Source organism: Microcaecilia unicolor, chromosome 10 (genome assembly GCF_901765095.1).
Source record: "Microcaecilia unicolor chromosome 10, aMicUni1.1, whole genome shotgun sequence".
Classification (NCBI taxonomy): domain Eukaryota; kingdom Metazoa; phylum Chordata; class Amphibia; order Gymnophiona; family Siphonopidae; genus Microcaecilia; species Microcaecilia unicolor.
In genome coordinates this window covers 206,015,809-206,036,389 of record NC_044040.1, presented here as the reverse complement: position 1 = coordinate 206,036,389, position 20,581 = coordinate 206,015,809, and the positions used below count along the sequence as shown (strand labels likewise).

The 20,581-nt window shown below is 45.5% G+C and overlaps 2 protein-coding genes across 3 annotated transcripts in view; both read left to right on the top strand.

The window, feature by feature from the left end:
* The window catches only part of MCF2L2 (MCF.2 cell line derived transforming sequence-like 2), a 410,388-nt gene extending 407,543 nt beyond the window's left edge, over window positions 1-2,845 (top strand). The window contains exon 32 of the mRNA XM_030216237.1: window positions 1,516-2,845. Within this exon, the coding sequence (XP_030072097.1) occupies window positions 1,516-1,625 (110 nt within the window). The 3' untranslated portion in view covers window positions 1,626-2,845. The remainder of the gene's footprint in view (window positions 1-1,515) is intronic.
* Window positions 2,846-12,032: 9,187 nt separating this feature from the next.
* The window catches only part of LAMP3 (lysosomal associated membrane protein 3), a 37,212-nt gene continuing 28,663 nt past the window's right edge, over window positions 12,033-20,581 (top strand). The window contains exons 1-2 of one of the 2 annotated variants that reach the window (XM_030216638.1): window positions 12,033-12,295; window positions 17,109-17,657. In XM_030216638.1, the coding sequence (XP_030072498.1) occupies window positions 17,508-17,657 (150 nt within the window). In that variant the 5' untranslated portion in view covers window positions 12,033-12,295; window positions 17,109-17,507. The remainder of the gene's footprint in view (window positions 12,296-17,108; window positions 17,658-20,581) is intronic. The other variant, XM_030216637.1, reaches the window with a different exon arrangement.

Here is a 20,581-nt window from a genome sequence, read left to right as displayed (position 1 = left end):
ATGGAGGAGTTTTCTTGTTCATACATCCAGTTTTCCAGGATCTTTCAGAGACCAGCATACAATTCCAAAGACGTATGATTATCAATAGAAATCAAACAAAATAAAACATGGAAAAGAAAATAAGATGATACCTTTTTTATTGGACATAACTTAATACATTTCTTGATTAGCTTTCGAAGGTTGCCCTTCTTCCTCAGATCGGAAATAAGCAAATGTGGTAGCTGACAGTGTATATAAGTGAAAACATTCAAGCATTACTATGACAGTCTGACAGGGTGGGAGGATGGGGGTGGGTCGGAGGTATGCATGGGGACATCAAAGCATATCATAGATATTCTAACAGGATGGGTGTGGATAGGTGAGGGGTGGGGTGATCAACAGAGACATACAGCTTTATGGTTTATAATGGGCTAGGAACCCCAGATCTACCTCCGACTCACCCCCCATCCTCCCACCCTGTCAGACTGTCATAGTAATGCTTGAATGTTTTCACTTATATACACTGTCAGCTAGCAAATTTGCTTATTTCCGATCTGACGAAGAAGGGCAACCTTCGAAAGCTAATCAAGAAATGTATTAAGTTATGTCCAATAAAAAAGGTATCATCTTATTTTCTTTTCCATGTTTTATTTATTTGGAAGTAAGAGGCTGTTCATACGACCTCAGGTCCATAACCAATTGTTCCTGCATTTCCAGACGAGCCATTTTATCAGAATATAGACTGTATACCTGCTTTTTCCAGCAAATCTCTGGTTTGATGGTGGAATACCACTATATAGCCCCTGAAGCAGCCCAGTAGGGCGAAACACGGCCTGTGTCGGGCTATGATATGTATATGCATATGAGTTTCTGTATACATATTTTAATTTTGCTATATTAATAAAACACATCTTGGTTTATCAACGATCTGCTTTGTACAGTTTCCACTTTGGAGTTTGCAGATCGTCTGCCCCTTTGTTTTCTTGGGTCCTGCACGTATGTGCAGGACGTCAGACTCACACAGACTCGCAGAAGCCTGCGCGGCCACATTGGTGATCTGCAAGGGCCGACTTCTACATGGAATGTTGCTAGTGGAATAGCAACATTCCATGTAGAATCTCAAATAGTAGCAACAGTGGAGGAGTGGCCTAGTGGTTAGGGTGGTGGACTTTGGTCCTGGGGAACTGAGGAACTGAGTTCGATTCCCACTTCAGGCACAGGCAGCTCCTTGTGACTCTGGGCAAGTCACTTAAGCCTCCATTGCCCCATGTAAGCTGCATTGAGCCTGCCATGAGTGGGAAAGCGCAGGGTACAAATGTAACAAAAATAAAATAGATACTATTGGAGATTCTACATGGAATGTTGCTATTCCACTAGCAACATTCCATGTAGAAGGCTGCGCAGGCTTCTGTTTCTGTGAGTCTGACATCCTGCCATGAGTGGGAAAGCGCGGGGTACAAATGTAACAAAAACAAACTTAAATGAAAGACGTAGTGGCACAGAATTGCTGATGTGATCCTCTATACTCCTTTTCAGAAGTGTATAGCAGTACTTGCCGCAGCAGCATGCTGGCCAATGCAGAGATTAAGGAGAAAGAAAATGAGATGGCGAGAAGTCTTGCAGAAAAACAAAGAACTGGCAGTTGAACACAGATCTTCTCCCGGTCTCCAGGCTTCGATTCATGCCGGTAGTCACTCAGCAGGGTACTGTACCACTGGGATCTTGAAGCTCTCGAGTTCAGCTGAGCTGGAGGAACTATCCTGGTATGAAATAACTACTGGATCCAGCCTCCAAGAGAAAGTTAAAGTGCTGAAAATCCAGAAAAAAATGCTTTGAGGATTGTCTGCTTGACAGTAGTGACCTAAATTAGGTCTACAGCAGAATGACGACAGCTGAACCATGCACTTATTTTTGCAACCTCTCTCGGGTCGGTAAATTTCAGAGGAACCGGCCCTTGGTTAAGTTGTAGATGCTCAACTTTGGAATATTCTGGAGCTGCTTTATTTATTTGGCTACTTTTTCTTTTATTAGAAGTGAATGTAACATTCCAAGACCTGACCGTGACCGCAGCTTCCAGGGTCTGACATTGTGGATGCCACCCCCAACACAGCCCAGTGGTTGCCCCCAACAGCAGCACCTCTCTGTTCCAAGCCCTGGGGTTCTCGAGCACAGTCTACCACCTGCATTGAGTTTTTGAGAAGGACAACTTGGTCGCCAGATGGCTGCTAGCAAATAAACTGATGTCGCCGCACTCATGAAGCCAAATCTGAAGCCTTCTTTTAATGGAATGATGTGCCACTGTACATTTGGATCTCTTCCTGTGCCTTTTTACATCTCTCCAGAATTAAGATAACCATCATGTTGTTCAAACCTTTCTAAGTCATGTTAAAAGAAAGGCTGGGGGGAGGGGGAAGCACAAGATAACCCACAGGGCTGGGCTTTCTGGAAGCCAGAGTGCTGTAACTGCAGCAAAGGTTTAGAGCTAATTCTGGTCTAATTCTTAAGACTTGCCGGTTTGCAGGGTTTTGTCAGGGATTGTGACTTGGGAAAGGCAGAATCAAAGCTTGTTTGCAGCGTCCGGATTGTGTTTGGTAGATTATATCATTGTAATGTGCATTGGAGTGGACTGCATGCTGTACACTATTTATATCTGTGCCCTTCCGGGGAATATGGTCCATCCCACAGAAGCATTGAGCACTTTGCAGATGTACTGGTCCTACATCACATAGGAGATGATTTTATACACTCAAGAAGGGCTGCTGAGAGGGGAGGGGGCAAAATTACCCATGCCGGGGTCTCTCTCTCTCTCTCCTGCTCCCGACGGAACTGGGTGATCGTGTCCCAACGAGAGCAGGAGAGAGAAAACTCCGGTACCAGGCCCCCCTTGGATTGCCTGCCAAGCGGCTGCTTTTCTCTTCAGGCCGCTCATGCTCGGTTTTGAAATCTAGCAGCATGCGCAACGTGAGGGAAGAGCAGCCGCGGGGGCAGGTCATGCGGCAGAACGAAGAAGAGCAGGGCTGGACAAAAGACTGTTCTGCTGGAGGGGCCTTGGGATCCCCGCCAGCCAAGGTATTTACAGTTGTGGCAGGTGTGGGGGGGCAGTGAACCGGGGGTGGGGGGTGGGGCAGTGGCAGCGATGATCCTTTGGGGGGAGGGGGCGGCGGCGGCCCTGCCCCGGGCTTGGCTCAGTCTCTCGACTGCCCTGCGCTCAAGTAGATATTTATAAAATTACACGAAGGTATACATGCATAAAAACAGGCACTCTGAAAGCATAGGGCCCGATACATTGAAAGGCATTTATCCAGATGGACTGCCTTACCCATAGTCGCCGAGAGACTGGGCCGGGTCCGGGACAAGGCCGCCCCCGGGCCCCCCCTCCAACCACTACCTGGCCGGCCCTCTCTCCACCCCCGGGCCCTATGCACTAACCTTGCGCCTCCCTCACCTTCGCAGCAAGCAGCGGCAGACCTCTCCTTCTTTCCGTGCCCCGCCCTCACGGACGTTACGTCAGGTGACTCAGGCGAGGGCGGGACACAGAAGGAAGGAGTGGCCTTGCCGCTGCTTGCTGCGAAGGTGAGGGAGGCACTTTAAAATCAGTTCCGGGAGCGACGGCGAGCCGGACTGCGGTGGCGGCACCGCCGGCCCCCCCCCCCCGGAGGCCCGGGCCCGGGGACTTTTGTCCCCACTATCCCCCCCCTCTCGGCGGCCCTGGCCTTACCCAGTGCTGACCGTGGATATTCAGTGGCACTCTCCAGATATCTGGAGAGAAGTGATATTCAGACTGCTATCCAGATAAAGCTAAAACAGAAAATTGCTGCTCTTTGTGTGATTAGGTATCCAGATATTGGTTTGGATATCGCCACACTCTGGATAGCAGGAGCTGTCAATACTTTATCAGATATTCAGTGCTGCTTGTGATCTGCGTAGTTGGTTCTGATCTGTGGAGCTTCATATTGACCCAACAGTGCCTCCTTTTATGCAATATATATCCCATAGGGGTGGAGTAGAAACAGCACATATGTGTGTATCTTGTACACTGCATGTATGTGCACTGATTTTTATTGACACATACATGTACAGACTTACACCTGTCTTGGAACAAGTGTAAGTTTTATGTGTCAGCGTTTGGATAGACTGTTATATAAAGGCACATAGGTAGGTTAGGCCATGTTATGTTAAATTATAGAGGATTCGTCACGCACCAACAGATTGAGATTCAAGGTGAGATACACTAAAAATAGAAAGATACTGATACGTAAGAACATAAGAGTAGCAATACTGGGTCAGACCAATGGTCCATCTAGCTCAGTGTCCTGTTTTCCAAACAGTGGCCAAGCCAGAAACCCAAATCGTGGCAACACTCCATACTACTAAATCCCAAGGCGAGTAGTTGCTTCCCATGTCTGCCTTGATAGCAGACTATGGACTTTTCCTCCAGGAATTTGTTGACACTTTTCTTATACCCAGATATGCCAACCGCTGTTACCACATCCTCCGACAAAGAGTTCCAGAGCTTAACTATTCATTGAGTGAAAAAATAGTTCCTCTTAATTGTTTTAAAAATTATTTCCATGTAACTTCCTCGAGTGTCCTCTAGTCTTTGTACTTTTGGAACGAGTAAAAAAAAAAATCGATTTACTTCTTCTCGTTCTACACCATTCAGGATTTTGTAGACCTCGATCATATCTCCTCTCATCCGTCTCCTTTCCAAGCTGAAGAGCCCTAACCTCTTTAGTCTTTCCTCATACAAGAGGAGTTCCATCCCCTTTATCGTTTTGGTCGCTCTTCTTTGAACCTTTTCTAATTCCGCTATATCTTTTTTGAGATACGGAGACCAGAACTGAATGTAATACTCAAGGTGCGGACGCACCATAGAGCAGTGGCGTTCCTAGGGTGGCTGACACCCGGGACGGATCGCCGATGTGCCCCCCCCCCCGGGTGCAGCGCGACCCCCCCTCCCCGGCGAAAGGACACCCCTCTGGGTGCATTTTTACCTGCTGGGGGGGGGGGGGGCCGCGCGCATGTCGGCTTCGCTCGTTCCATGCTCCGTCTGCCCCGGAACAGGAAGTAACGTGTTCCGGGGCAGAGGGAGCACAGAACGAGCGGAGCCGACAGGCACGTGGCACCCCCCTAGCGGCGTGCACCTGGGGCGGACCGCCTCCACCGCCCCCCCTTGGTACGTCACTGCCATAGAGCAATACAAAGGCATTATAGTATTTTCGTATTGCTCAATGGTGCATCCACACCTTGAGTATTGCATTCAGTTCATATCTTACTAAATATTAACAAACAAATAAGTTTTCAAAACTTTACAAAAACAGTAATAAGATCTCATTAAATGTAAAATTACTGGAAAGATTATTCCAAAGTCAAACTGCTAGAAATAAAAAAAGAATGAGAGAATAAAACCTTAAAGCTCACATATTTAACAGTAGGGAAAGCCAAGAGCAGCTGATTAGAACTCCTATTGCAGTTTAATATTTTCATCAGTGGAGTGGCAGAGCCAGCTGGTGGTGGGAGGCGAGGATAGTGCTGGGCAGACTTATATGGTCTGTGCCAGAGCCAGTGGTGGGAGGCGGGGCTGGTGGTTGGGAGGTGGGGATAGTGCTGGGCAGACTTATACGGTCTGTGCCAGAGCCAGTGGTGGGAGGCGGGGCTGGTGGTTGGGAGGCGGGGATAGTGCTAGGCAGACTTATACGGTCTGTGCCAGAGCCAGTGGTGGGAGGCGGGGCTGGTGGTTGGGAGGCGGGGATAGTGCTGGGCAGACTTATACGGTCTGTGCCAGAGCCAGTGGTGGGAGGCGGGGCTGGTGGTTGGGAGGCGGGGATAGTGCTGGGCAGACTTATACAGTCTGTGCCAGAGCCAGTGGTGGGAGGCGGGGCTGGTGGTTGGGAGGCGGGGATAGTGCTGGGCAGACTTATACGGTCTGTGCCAGAGCCAGTGGTGGGAGGCGGGGCTGGTGGTTGGGAGGCGGGGATAGTGCTGGGCAGACTTATACGGTCTGTGCCAGAAGCCAGTGGTGGGAGGCGGGGCTGGTGGTTGGGAGGCAGGGATAGTGCTGGGCAGACTTATACGGTCTGTGCCAGAGCCAGTGGTGGGAGGCGGGGCTGGTGGTTGGGAGGCGGGGATAGTGCTGGGCAGACTTATACGGTCTGTGCCAGAGCCAGTGGTGGGAGGCGGGGCTGGTGGTTGGGAGGCGGGCACAGTGCTGGGCAGACTTATACGGTCTGTGCCAGAGCCGGTGGTGGGAGGCGGGGCTGGTGGTTGGGAGGCGGGCACAGTGCTGGGCAGACTTATACGGTCTGTGCCAGAGCCGGTGGTGGGAGGCGGGACTGGTGGTTGGGAGGCGGGGATAGTGCTGGGCAGACTTATACGGTCTGTGCCCTGAAGAGCACAGGTACAAATCAAAGTAGGGTATACACAAAAAGTAGCACATGTGAGTTTATCTTGTTGGGCAGACTGGATGGACCATGCAGGTCTTTTTCTGCTGTCATTTACTATGTTACTATGAGATAAACCCTCCGGGCAATCTTGAATACTAGGGCACAGCAACTTAAAGTGGACCTGAGCTTGTACTGGTAACTAATGTAACTCAAGACTTACAAAAAAATGAATCTAGTAGCTGAATTAATTGGATTTTATGAATCAGCTTAGAGGTTATACCCAAATACAAGGAGTTAGCATAGTCAATTAAGGCTTGAATGGAAAGTTGCACCTTAATTCTAAAATGATTATGCAAAAACTAAGAACTCAAGAAACGCAGCTGCTTCAATTTAAAATAAGCTCTCTGAACCAGACTGTTAATCTGGCTTCCAGAGTTGATAAGGAGTCCAGACACATCCCCAAAACGTAAGAAACTCGATCAAAATTTAATTGAATCCCATCGCTAGTAGGAATAGACTTCTGGATATTTAACAATTTACAAGTAAACCAGAGAATTCTAGTCTTACCTGCATCTGTGTCAGGTGTTCAGCGCTGCGTGCGTCTGGTAGCGCTATACAAATGCTAATAATAATAATTTAGTTTGAGTCGTAGAGTTGTTGACCAATCTCTAATCCTTCTAGTGCAATTTTCGATAACAGAAGAGATGGAGCCAGGGGCGTAGCTAGGTGGGGCCACGGGAGCCTAGGCCCCCGCAAATTTCATCCAGGCCCCTGGTTTTGCTGACGGGGGTCCCCAACCCCCACCAGCCGAAGCCTTCTTCAGCACCGGTCTCCGGCGCACCGCGTTTCCTGCCCTGTGCTCTTTCTTCCTCCAGATGTCCTGCACGTTCCTTTAAGTGAAACTGAGCATGCTCAGTTTCACATAAAGGAGCGTGCACAGGACATCAGCAAGAAGAAGAGCAGGGCGGAGAACGCGGCTGCGCCGAGAAGAAGGCTTTGACTGGCGGGGGTTGGGGACCCCCACCAGCAAAGGTATTTGCTTTTTTGGGGGGAGCAACGAGGCGGGGGGGGGCGGCAGACTAAAATGTGCCCCCCCACCTCGGGCTGTGGCCCCCTCCCACTGCGAGGTCTGGCTACGCCCCTGAATGGAGCTTTATGAAATCTGCATAGCATATTCGTGGTATAAAATTACTCTCCTATTGAATAAGAGAAGTTTTTCCAAGTCATCTTTGTAGGGCTTATAGAAGTCATCTTTGACAGTGGGTTGGACTGGCTGGTGATGTCATTACTTAAGTCTACATGGGGGTCAATATTCAATGTGATTTAACTGGCCAGAAATGGCTCCTGATCGGTTAAATTTGCCTGTTCGGGGCTAACCAGTCATTTTCAGCAGCACTGTCGGTTAGCATTGCTGGAAATAAGTGGTTAGCGTCAAACTCAAAACCGGTTATTTTAGGGGCGTTCCGGGGGCTGAGTTAGCAATTGGCTGGTTAAGTCCTGATATTCAGAACTTAACCAGCCAGGTTAACCCTATAAATAGGACCACATAGAAGTCAATCCTATCTTTAGCTGGTTAAGTGCTAAAGATGTGTTAGCTGGCTTTGCAGACCTGGAAAGTCAATGCTGGTGCCTGAACGTGGCCTGCAGAGGTCAGCAAAATGCGGATCGCCACTGCTAAATATCAGGCCCATGGAGTTTAACAGAGATTAAGAGAAATACTGAGCCTTGGAGAATTAGAAGGAAACAGTTATTAGCTTTGTTTTTATAAGCAGTGTTTAAGGTCAGTGGCAGCACTGGGTGTCCCCCCCCCCCCCCATTTGGGTTCAGGCCCCCAAAGGCTGATGGTTTGGCTGGTAGGGGTCCCCAAGCCCCACCAGCAGGAGCTTTCCGTGGCAGTATCCACCGCTGCGCTGCCTACCCTGCTTCTCCCTCCCTTGCGTGCATTCTCAGTATCACTAAAACTGAGCATGCGCGCTGAAGCGGGAAAACAGGGCAGGCAGCGCAGCACTGAGTATTGCCCAGGTATGTGGGGTTGCGGCGGGGAGCAGAGAGCAAGCAGCAGGGAGGCAGGGTAAAATGTGCCCCCCTTTCTGTGGGCTCAGCCGCCCCCCCCCCCCCAAAAAAAATCAAGGTCTGGCTATGCCTCTGCTTAAAGTACAATACATTTTTCACTTCACCCACTGCCCTTCACTCCCTGCCCTCCCCCCCTCACCAACTAGACCGAGAACAATTCAAAAATTGTAGCTGACCACACATTGCAAAGTTGAAGATATAAGAGCCCAGCTTGACCACTCCATAATAAACATGGTTGTACTTGCTTTAATCTATTTCACCAGGAAAGAAACGGAGGAAGGGTAAAGTTGTATAATTAAATTTTCAATTCTGCTTATGATTTTTGCCCATATGCAAATTACAAGGGTTGTTTTGTACAATGTACCTTCAGGTACTTCTGAAGGAAAATTACCCAAGTTGTTTCTCTTGAAAAGTGCCTAAAAGTTACACAGCTACAAAACTATTTAAGTACTTTGGTGATTACTCTATATTTGCCCCTATGAGGTTAGGAAATACTTTAAAGCAACCAGTTATTCGTTTTGTGCGGCAAGTGAAGCTGAAAATGACTACAGAAGTTTCTGTGGTGCAGTCAGGTTTAGGTAGTGTACATTTTTAATGCATTTGTATATCGTGATGAGAGATCAGTAGACAAATCAGAGACGAGAGCTTTTCAGAAAACAAATTCTCTTTTTGTTATGATGGGCTGTATCTGGTCTGCAAAGAAAATGTATGTTGAACTTAATGTAAATAAGCCACTGTTAATTGTTTGGATCTGTTTGAACTTAAGAATTATATAAAAATATGGGATATGGTGTGTGATCTGTGTATGTTTTTTAAAAAATCTAAATACATTTTTTGCCTTCTCTTCAGCCATGAGAAATCCTGCTTACTGTGCTTTGGAGCCACCGTGAGGCTCATTTATGAAAACGATTTTGTGAACAGATGTTAAACCCTTGAGTTTCAAAACCCTAATTTGAACAGAGTTTAGTTTGTGGCGCATTGCCCTATGGCACCCATAGTCTTTGGGGATGGGGAGAGAGTCTTAGCCGTCACCTCGTGGTGGTACCTGCTGGCTGGATATACACCAGATTCTAGCAAAATCTGCAGTTCGTGACCCTGACTGAGGATTAGTCACTGCAAAGCCTGAACTAGGCGGGAAGGCTGTAAAACCTGGGTAAATACCACTACCAACTGAGGGGCCCTTTTATTAAGCCACGTCACGCGCCCAACGCAAGCCGAAATGGAGTTACCACCCGGCTACCACGTGGCCCTTGCGGTAATTTCATTTTTTTGGCGTGCGTCCGAAAGTCTGACGCACGTAGCCGGCTCGCATCGAGTGGCTTTCTACGCACGTAGGTCATTACCACCCGGTTAACGCGTGAGACCTTACTGCTAAGACAATGGCTGGCGGTAAGGTCTCAGACGCAAAATGGACGCGCGCCAATTTTTGGCAAAAATTTTAAAAAAGGCCTTTTTTACAGGTGCACTGAAAAATGAACCTGCGTGCGCCCAAAACCCACGCCTACACTAGCGCAGGCCATTTTTCAGCGCACCTGGGTAAAAGGATCCCTGAATGGCAGTACTATAGAAGCGGTGAGAAGCTGCCACCCATTAAGAGATTGGCAAAATGATATACTGACTTTATTATAACTGTTTGTTTAAATTGTTATTTCTAAGGTGGCTGCCAGGGTGAGGGGAAAGCACTTTGCGGAGACCACCGATCTGTGAAAGCCCAAAAGAGACTTTCTTAGCCATAGCCTCCATCTTGCTTCCTCTTTGCCCATTCTCCTTTCCATCGTTGAATACTTTTCCTCTGTGTACCCTTCTAACTTATCAAACTTTTCTCCCATATTACGTACATAGCGCTTTTGGGAAGCCACACTAGCGTTTTTAGCTTGTGGTAAAAATCAGCTGGCAGTAAATGCTGAGAGGCCCGTAGGAATATAATGGGCGTCTCAGCGTTTTCCGCCAGCTGATTTTCTTTACCGTGAGCTAAAAACACTAGCACAGCTTTGTAAAAGACCCCCTAGGCGAGTTATGTTGTTAGAATTAAATAAAACAAGGAGATTGCATACATAGAACCATTCCAAAAACATAATACATTAACAACAACACAGCCAGCATTATACATATTAATAATCACATGATTATCTAGACATACACAGGAAAGCACAGCAAATCAGAATTAACTACATAATAAAAACCAATACACGGTTAAGCTACCCTTTTTTTTTTTACCTTATCTCTTATGCTACCGTGAGTGAGGCTCATTTATGAAAATGATTTTGTGAACAGGTGTTCAACCCTTTAGTTTCAAAACCCTGTTCTACATAGCTTATAAAAAAAGAAGGTTTTCAAATAAATCAAAACGTGAACTTGTCTCTCAACGTTCTCTACAACGTGCACAGTGTTTCTCACTTTGAACGTCACCCTTCATTGACTGGCTTCCCCTGGAAACGTCCGACTCCGCGGGTTTCAAAAAGTCTTTCTTCAGGGACTTGGGTTAAAGCCACACAAGAGCTTAATGTGAAGCCACCTCCTCTGTTTCCTTTAACAATGTGTGCAGCAATCACTCAGTGTACTCTCACAGCTTATAAAGGCGCCATTAATGTACAGCCATTATTAAAAATGAGCGCATGAGCCCTTACCGTCTCCTTTTTTGTAGGGAGTAAAGGGCTCACGCCCTAATCCTGCACTAATCAGTTAGTGCCCAGCAATGTAGATGCGCTCATTAGCGCAAAAATGCCCACTTTCCGCCCCCTCTGAAAAAAAAAATATATATATTTTAGCATGTGGTTTCCATGTGCACATTTGGAACTTGCTGCAGGACGCCTCGGCATGACACATGGTACGGTAAGTTCTTTTAAGCTGCTTAGTAAAAGGTTCCCTAAATAAGAATTTTCCTTTGAAATATTTTCCTCTTCCTTTACTTTTTTTTTTTTTTTTTAAACTTGTGTGTCTTATGTTCTTCCATTTCCAAAAGCAGCATAAGCAGACAGGCACCAGTAATTTAGTAAGTGACAGCGTTGGTTGATGGCAGACTAGAAAGTGACTGCGTGAGCCGCATATTTCCCTAATTCTATAAAAGTCACCAAAAATTGCGCATGTGCCCATTTTGTGTGCCCAATTTTAGCGAATAATAAGCTAATTAGTGCCATTAATTGGTTAGTTAATTATTTTCATAATTAGATTTAATTGAAATTTACACCTGCAAAATTTAGGCGCTATATTCTTTTCAACCATTATGTATAGTTCATTCGGTCCTGTTACATCCTAAGGCGGCTTAAATGCAAAACACTGGCCACCGTCGGTGGGACTGGAACATTTTTATATGCAGATAAGGTTTTTTTTTCTATCTTTTTGACTGTTCAGTTAATTTTGCATTGTACAAAGCTTTATATTCATCAAGCGAGAAGGTATTTTTTTATGCCAATGAAGTTTTTACCTTTAAATCCCTGTTACTTTAAAAAATAGCAGGGGGTGGTTCTGAGGCTTTTTTCTTCCTCTTTATTTTTTATAATGATTTGTATTGTTTTATTGTTCACCTGTTATATTTGTATACATGGAGGAGTATATAGTTGGATTTAGTAACGTAAGCAGTGCCAGATTAAAAAGAGATTCAGTGAACTTGTTGTTTTTACTTCTGCTCTCACTGACTTTTTTAGTTTTCATTCAGCTTTCCTCCCTGTGTGCTCAGAAATCACATGACTGGTGAAAGCAAATTTCACAGATTAAGTACTTGGTCTGGGAGCTCCAGAGTTCTCAAGCAGGGCAGACCTCTTCCTTATCGCTTGCAGAGGGGCAGCAGCTGACCAACTGCTCCAGTGTCGCCTTCAACATGGATGGATTTGCTGTTCTAGAGTTAATGCTGGCCTTTTCTGGTGAGTGCACGCACTGGGAATGTTTTAAAATGATAGAAAATTCAGTTTGCCTTAGATTGTCACATCATGTACAATGAAGACTTCACTGTATCTGAACAGGGAAGAGATAACATCCATCTTTTCTCTTAACACAGATTAAAGTACCGTAGAGGCTATGTTGGTTCACTTCATGGCTACTAATGGTGTTCATTTTCAAAGCACATAGACTTACAAAGATATACAGAGGCTCATTTTCAAAGCACACAGACTTTACAAAGTTACATAGGTTACTATGGTGCTCATTGTCAAAGCACATAGACTTATATAGTTACCTAGAGGCTCATTTTCAAAGTACATAGACTTACAAAGTTACATAGAGGCTCATTGTCAAAGCACACAGACTTTACAAAGTTACATAGGTTACCACGGTGCTCATTGTCAAAGCACTTAGACTTCCATAGTAACCTATGAAACTTTATAAATCTTTGAAAATGAGCCTCATAGTAACCTGTATAACTTTGTAAGTCTATGTGCTTTGAAAATGAGCCTCTAAGTATATTACTTGACTGTGACGCTTTTTTGTTTGGACTGGAATAACTTAATGCATTTCCATGAGCTTGTGAGAACTACACTCTCTGATTCAGCTCAGAAGAAAACGAAATTTATTATCAATTTTCACAAATGCCCTTTATTTTTGGTTTTTTTTTTTGTTTTATTCCCCCCCCCCCCACACACACACAAAAACTATATATAAATTTACCAGAAAACTCTTGTAAAGCATTGATGTAATCACATATTATTACTACTGAAAATGAAACCGTCCCAAGAGTGAAGCCATTCAGTTGTAGAAGGTAACTGGCAGAAATATAGGAAATACAACTGAACATACAGACAGAAAATAAGAAAAAAAAAAGAGTCCTGTTGACTAAGGTGCACTAGCGTTTTTAGCGCATGCACAAAATTAGCGCATGCTGTGTAGGTACCCATAGGAATATTGCGGACGCCTTCACAGTTAGCGTGCGCTAAAAACGCTAATGCACCTCTAGCGCGGCTTAGTAAACGGGACCCTAAACGTGCTCTTTCTGGTTGTTTCTGTGGGCTAGATTTATTTATTTATTTATTGCATTTGTATCCCACATTTTCCCACCTATTTGCAGGCTATCACATTAGCACATAATATTGATGTGTATTGCTTAGCGCAGGTCCCGGTTCAGACTTTGGAACTCATCACTAATAACAGTGAGTTTTTTCTAGCAAAAAAGGGCCGGTACTCAAATGTCAGGCCACTCTTTAGGGGTGGGGTGATCACTGAGGGACCCTCCCCACAACAGCCAGGCCCCCTGCAGCCAGTCACAGAATCTATGACAAGGCAGAATTTGCGTGTAGAGCCTGAACCTTTCCATTAAAACTTGGGGACCATGGACCAATTTTAGCAGACAATGGAAAAAGTGCTGGTACTCAGTAACCCCCCCCCCCCTCAAAAAAAGCCCTGCTAATAACATACAGTAAACATTCAACAACAACAAAAATAACACTGCATGCTGCTGTTACTCTCTGTTTTACCATCGGTGTCTCCTCGGTGATGGCATTCAGTAACGCAATCTTAACGTGCTCTTGTATTGTTTGCCAAGAAAATATAGAAATACCTCTCTCTCTCGAGTTTTGTATTTTATCGCACTGCCACTACATAGGTGCCTTCATGTCTGCAGTTTCGCCAGCACTGATTCAGCCCTGTACCATAGATCTTTACTAAGTGTTTTGGTGTGTAGGGTGTTTTAGTAAATTGTCTCTTCCAGGGGCGTAGCCAGACCTCGCAGTGGGAGGGGGCCAGAGCCCGAGGTGGGGGGGACACATTTTAGTCTGCCGCCCCACCGGCTCGTCTCTCCCCCTCACCTCCTTGTCGCTCCCCCCCCCCCCAAAAGCAAATACCTTTGCTGGCGGGGGTCCCCAACCCCGCCAGTCAAAGCCTTCTTCAGCGCCGGTCCTCGGCACAGTTGTGTTCTCTGCCCTGCTCTTTCTTCTTGCTGACGTCCTGTGCACGCTCCTTTACGCTTTCCATTATCGCTGAAAATCAGAAACGACCAAATCCTGGGGACGACCATCTCTGCTGGGGACGACCACCTCTAAGGTTGACCTAAATTTGCTGATTTGGGCGTCCCCGACCATATTATCGAAACAAAAGATGGACGCCCATCTTGTTTTGATAATACGGGTTTCCCCGCCCCTTGCTGGAGCCATCCTGCTAGGACATCCCCAGGAAAACTTGGGCGTCCCTTTCGATTATGCCTCTCCACGTGATATACCCATTCTTTTTTTATTTTTGTTCTTTTTTTGAAGACCTCAGGCGGAGTGGTGAAGCGGTAGATTTCTTGGCTGCCATTCTCCTATCGTCACCGGTCTTCAGTTTTTAAAATGTACTTTTTTTGTTTTCTTGAAACTAATCAAAATATCTTCTACAGTTATAAATCAAATGTGCCACTTGTCTTGTTGAAGACAGTTTTCAAAGGGATTTTTATTCGACATAACGTCATTTTCGCCCAACGGTTCTATCAAGAATTGTCCGCAAAAGGTATTTCTGCCATCCGTGCCGGCAATGTGTTCTCTTGTCTGGCTAATTTAGGTTAGTCACTAGGTTTATCTCCAGGTATCTAATATGATGTCTCGCCCACCTAAATGGGAAATTACCTTGTGCTGTTTTACTTCTTCTTTTGTGCTGGATATATTTAAAATTTCCGATTTAGTGGTGTTGACTCTAAACCCTGAAACTTTCCCAAATATTTGTATCTCTTGCAGCACACCCACTAGGGATTCTGTCAGGTTAGAGAACATAAAGAGGATATTACCCATAGAGAGGAAGATTTTGTACTGGGCCTTACATATTTCTGTTCCTCACTTGCTGGGCTACAGGCTCTAAGGCTGAGACAAATAGTAGTGAGAGGGGAAAACCTTGTCTGGTTCTCCTTTGTAATTCAAAAACCTTAATGTATCTTCATTTATTTTGTGGCTGGTTATGGGGTCCATGTATAAGTGTGTCACCATTGCAGAAAAAATTTCTCCTAATCCCGTTTTATCTAGTACTTGGAAAAAATAGGCTCAGTTAGCTGCACCTGGGCCCATTTTATTCCTATGGGCCTTGCTGCAGATAACTCAAGCTAATCTTTAGTAAAAGACCCCGAAAGTTTCCAACGGATGAGATGTGCCACCTTATTGTGTCTTTCTGTATAGAAATTTTCTCCTATCAGGGTCCGGTTCACACTTTGAACACCAGTGGACTGGACCCTGACGAAGCAATAGTGAAACATGCCACATGTCGGCCAGCGGTCCTTTGTTTATTACTCTGAATGCAGATGAGTTAAGCTGTATTTACAAATATTCCTTAATAGGGATACTGGGGTGTAGTACCATTGATAAAAATAATTTATATACATTTTCAATCACTGGAGTAGCCACTGATATTTTAAACAAATATTGAAACATTTTACCCCACTGCTTAGGCTCATATATTCGTGCTAAATCCCTCTCCCATTTACTACTACTACTTATCATTTCTATAGCGCTACAAGGCATACGCAGCACTGTACACCATACATGAAAAGACAGCCCCTGCTCAAAGAGATCACAATCTAAAAATAGAATGTTGCTAGTGGAATAGCAACATTCCATGTAGAATCTCAAATAGAAGCAACAGAATCTCTAATAGTAGCAACATTCCATGCAGAATCTCAAACAGTAGCAACAGAATCTCCAATAGTAGCAACATTCCGTATAGAATCTCAAATAGTAGCAACAGAATCTCCAATAGTAGCAACATTCCGTATAGAATCTCAAATAGTAGCAACAGAATCTCCTATAGTAGCAACATTCCATGTAGAATCTCAAATAGTAGCAACAGAATTTCCTATAGTAGCAACATTCCATGTAGAATCTCAAATAGTAGCAACAGAATCTCTAATAGTAGCAACATTCCATGCAGAATCTCAAACAGTAGCAACAGAATCTCCAATAGTAGCAACATTCCGTGTAGAATCTCAAACAGTAGCAACAGAATCTCCAATAGTAGCAACATTCCGTGTAGAATCTCAAACAGTAGCAACAGAATCTCCAATAGTAGCAACATTCCGTGTAGAATCTCAAACAGTAGCAACAGAATCTCCATAGTAGCACATTCCATGTAGAATCTCAAGTAATAGCAACATTCCAGAATCTCAAATAGTAGCAACATTCCATGTTCCACTGCACTAACCACTAGGCTACTCCTCCACTAGCAACATTCCATCTAGAAGCTTGCCCTTGCAGATCAGCAACGCGGCCGCGCAGGCTTCTGTTTCTGTGAGTCTGACAGGACGTCAGAGTCCCAGAAACAGAAGCCTGCGCGGCCGCGTTGCTGACCTGCAAGGGCAGGCTTCTACATTACTACTACTACTACTTATCACTTCTATTGCGCTACAAGGCATACGCAGCACTGTACACCATACATGAAAAGACAGTCCCTGATCAAAGAGCTTACAATATAGCAATGTATTGTGTCATAAGGGTTTTAGTCGCCAGAAAGAAGTACTATCGTCTCTCAGACACAAACGCACGACATAGCTACCCATATTTTCTGTATTCACAGAAGAAAGAGCCAGATGATGAAGGGGCTTGTGTGGTCTCAAACGCCCTGTAGTTTTCAGCAGGACCAACATGGCTACTAAAACTGTACACTGGAGTACATTTGGACCAAATGTATTAAAACCTTTGAAGTGTGTCGGATTTCTTTTCAACAGATAATTGTGGAAATATAAATCTGTTAGAAATTGTTATTTTAAGCACATCCTTTCTTTTTGTTTTGCAGCATTTGTAACCTGTAATTTTAATGTAGAGGGTAGTGAGGGATTGGAATCCATCCAAAAGGCTGCAGAATTCACACCAGCCACCAGTCTCGCAACTCCTTCAACAACACCACCTCCAACAGAAACTGCTATAACTACATCTACACAACGAGTAACTCCACACACCTTACTCATTCAACAGAACCAACTTCGGCAGCACTTATCACAACTAGTAACACCACACAGCACAACCGTTCAATAGCAACAACTACCACAATGAGCAGCCACGTAACTAGTGACACAACACAGCACAACCATTCAACAGCAAAGACTACCACAATGAGCAGCCACGTAACTAGTAACACCACACAACACAACCATTCAATAGCAATAACTACACCAATATCTATATAACAACCTGTATGACAACGAGAGAAACAGTGGGCCCTACTCTCTCCCCTGTTCCTTCCCCGCCACCAGTTTTAAATTACTCTGTCACACAGCCAAACAGCAGTACAAACTGTATTCAAGCATCCATGGGACTAGAGTTGATTGTTCTCAACAGTGACGAGGTAAGAAATGTACTTCAATTCAAATGACTGACACCGTATTCTTGCACGGATGTTTTCTGCACTAATTTTGTTGTGGTGACTCAGGGGTCCTTTTACTAAGGTGCGACTGAAAAATGGCCTGTGCTGGTATAGACGTGTGTATTGAACGCGCACAGGTCCATTTTTCAGTGCACCTGCCGAAAAGGGCCCCTTTTTTTTTTTGTTTTGGATGAAAATGGACGTGCGGCAAAATAAAAATTGGCCCGCGTCTATTTTGTGCCTGAGACCTTGCCGTCACCCATTGACTCAGCGGTAAAGTCTCATGCATTAACCGGGCGGTAATGGTCAGCATGCATACACTGCTGATTACTGCCCAGCTAGCGCTGTGTGCCAGAAATTTTCTGGCACGCATAGTAGACGTGTGTGCGGTAGTTCCAAATTGGTGCTTGTTGGGCACGCGTAGGTGCCTACGCGGCTTAGTAAAAGGGCCCCACAATATAGTGTCATTACTTTATTTAGGGGTCCTTTTAACCGTGGTAAAGTGGGTCTTTCCCTCACGCTAAGACCAATTTTACTGCAGTTGTAAAATGTCTATTTGTATTTTTTGCATTAATGGTCTTGCAGTAATGCTTCCCCTCCTGAAGCAGGGCTACGAAACAAGGGGGGGCCCAAATCTCTTGTTCAGGTGGAAAAGTGAAGTGGGTTTAGCAGCACTTTTGGAAACAATGTGGGAGTAGGCACCAGCTGGTATACATACCTGTGAATCAGGGGTGTAGCAACGGGGAGCCATGGGGGCCTGGGCCCCCTGCAAATTTTGTCCGGGCCCCTCGTGTGGCTGGCGGGGATTGGGGACCCCCGCCAGCAAAGGTATTGGTTTTTGCTGGGGGGGGGGGAGCAAGGAGGTGAGACGTGGTGGGGAGGGCGGCGGAGCGGCACTCAAAATGTACCCCTAACCTCGGGCTCTGGCCCCCTCCCACTGTGCAGTCTGGCTACGCCCCTGCTGTGAATAGTGAGCCGGTGGATAGTGCAGGATGCACAAATATTCCAATATTGAAGACGCCACAGCACAGATAAGTGTTTGGCTTTCTTCCACATAAAAAGTGCATTTTTATTATAATAAGATTTTGGATGTTTTCTTCAATTTTTTTTGAATCCTTTTTGTAACAGGGTTATGTTGGATTAGTAGTTTTTGTAAATACAGAACCTCCAAACCTGGTTTTTGAAACAGTGGTTTTCTCTGGAGGGGGGGGGGGTTCGGAGTGTTTACACTGCTGTTTTTCTGGGCTTGGTGGTAAGCCAATGATGAGATGTTCAGTAAGGGATGTCTGATAATATGTAACCTCACCCTGGATGATTGAGGCTTGATTTTTGTTTAAATATAATTTTTCTACAGCAACATAACCAGGCTTCAATTGGATTATGGTAAACACTTCATTGATTTCATGCAGTAATGTTGCTAGTTTGAAAAATTACTGCCGCCCATTTTGTAAGCGGTAAGGGATCACACGCTATCCATGTGCTAACCAGTTAGTGCACAGTAATGTAGCTTAGTAAAAGGGCCCCTTGTTTATTTAACAATTTATATGCAACATGATCTGCTATTTTCAGCGGCTTACAGTGTAACAGACATAGGCGCCAACTCCGTGGGTGCTGTGGGTGCTCGAGCACCCCCAATATATCACCCACCGGAAGTTCATTCCCTCCCTCCCTCCCCTCCTCCCTTCGAGTTCCAGGCCCCCTCCCTCCAAATTTTAAAAGTCATCTATCTTACCTCGTTGGTGTTAGGGTGGCAGCAGCGGTAAAAAGCATGCAGGCTCGGCTCGGTGCTTAGTTCTGTTTTCCATTCTCTCTCTCTCAGCTCTGGTCCCGCCCTCATTTCCTGTTTCCGCAAGGGCGGGACCAGAGCTGAGAGAGAGAGAGAAGGGAAAACGGAACTAAGCACCGAGCTGAGCCAGCATGCTTTTTACCGTTGCTGCTGCCCTAACCCCGACAAGGTAAGATAGATGACTTTTAAAATTTGGAGGGAGGGGGCCTGGAACTCGAAGGAAGGGAGGGACGACGACCCTGGAACTTGGAGGGAGGGAGGACCCTGGAACTCAGAGGGAGGGAGGGGGGACCCTGGAACTCGGAGGGAGGTGGAGGGGGGAGGGGGTGAGGGAGAGGGGGAGGGGGGAATGCACCACCTGTAAAAAAAAAAAAAATTCAGCACCCCCAATCATTTTGAAAAGTTGGCTCCTATGGTAACAGAAAAAGGGGTCCTTTTACAAAGCTGTGGTAAAAAGTGTCCTGCAGTAGTGTGGGTGCATCTTGTAGGCGTGTGCTGGGCCATTTTTACCACAGCTAGGAAAAAGGCTATTTTTTAATGGACCTGCGCTAATATTAAAATTTTCACGTGCCTATTTATGGCCTGAGCCTTACCGCCACCCATTGACCTAGCGGTAAGGGCTCACGCACTACCCATACGGCAACCAAGGGCCCACTGCCAGTTACCGCCAGGAACGTCCCTGCGGTAGAAAATAGAAAATTATTTTCTACTGTGGGATTCGGTACGCGCCAAAAATCAGAATTACCACCGGGCGCATGAGCGTACCCCAGCAGTAGTGCCGAAAGGTGTGCGCTGCCCCTCCTACAGCTTTGTAAAAGGACCCCAAAATAAAGATTAACAGGACACCAAGCAGAGTAATAGACAGTACAACAGGTCAGGTAAAATAGGTCAGACAACTTATATCTTACCAATGCAGTATGGGTACGAGTTCAAGACATAGTGGCCCAAGAAAAGTCTATTAAGTTGTGGGGATTAATGAGATTGGACGTGTAGTTTTAGACTTTCAGTTTCAAGTCAACGGCCATATTGTGGCGTCAATGAATGTAATATGTAATTGCATAAATTGGTTATATGATTTCTAGATGGGACCGAAGTTCAGCAAAAACACATGGTTTAGAAC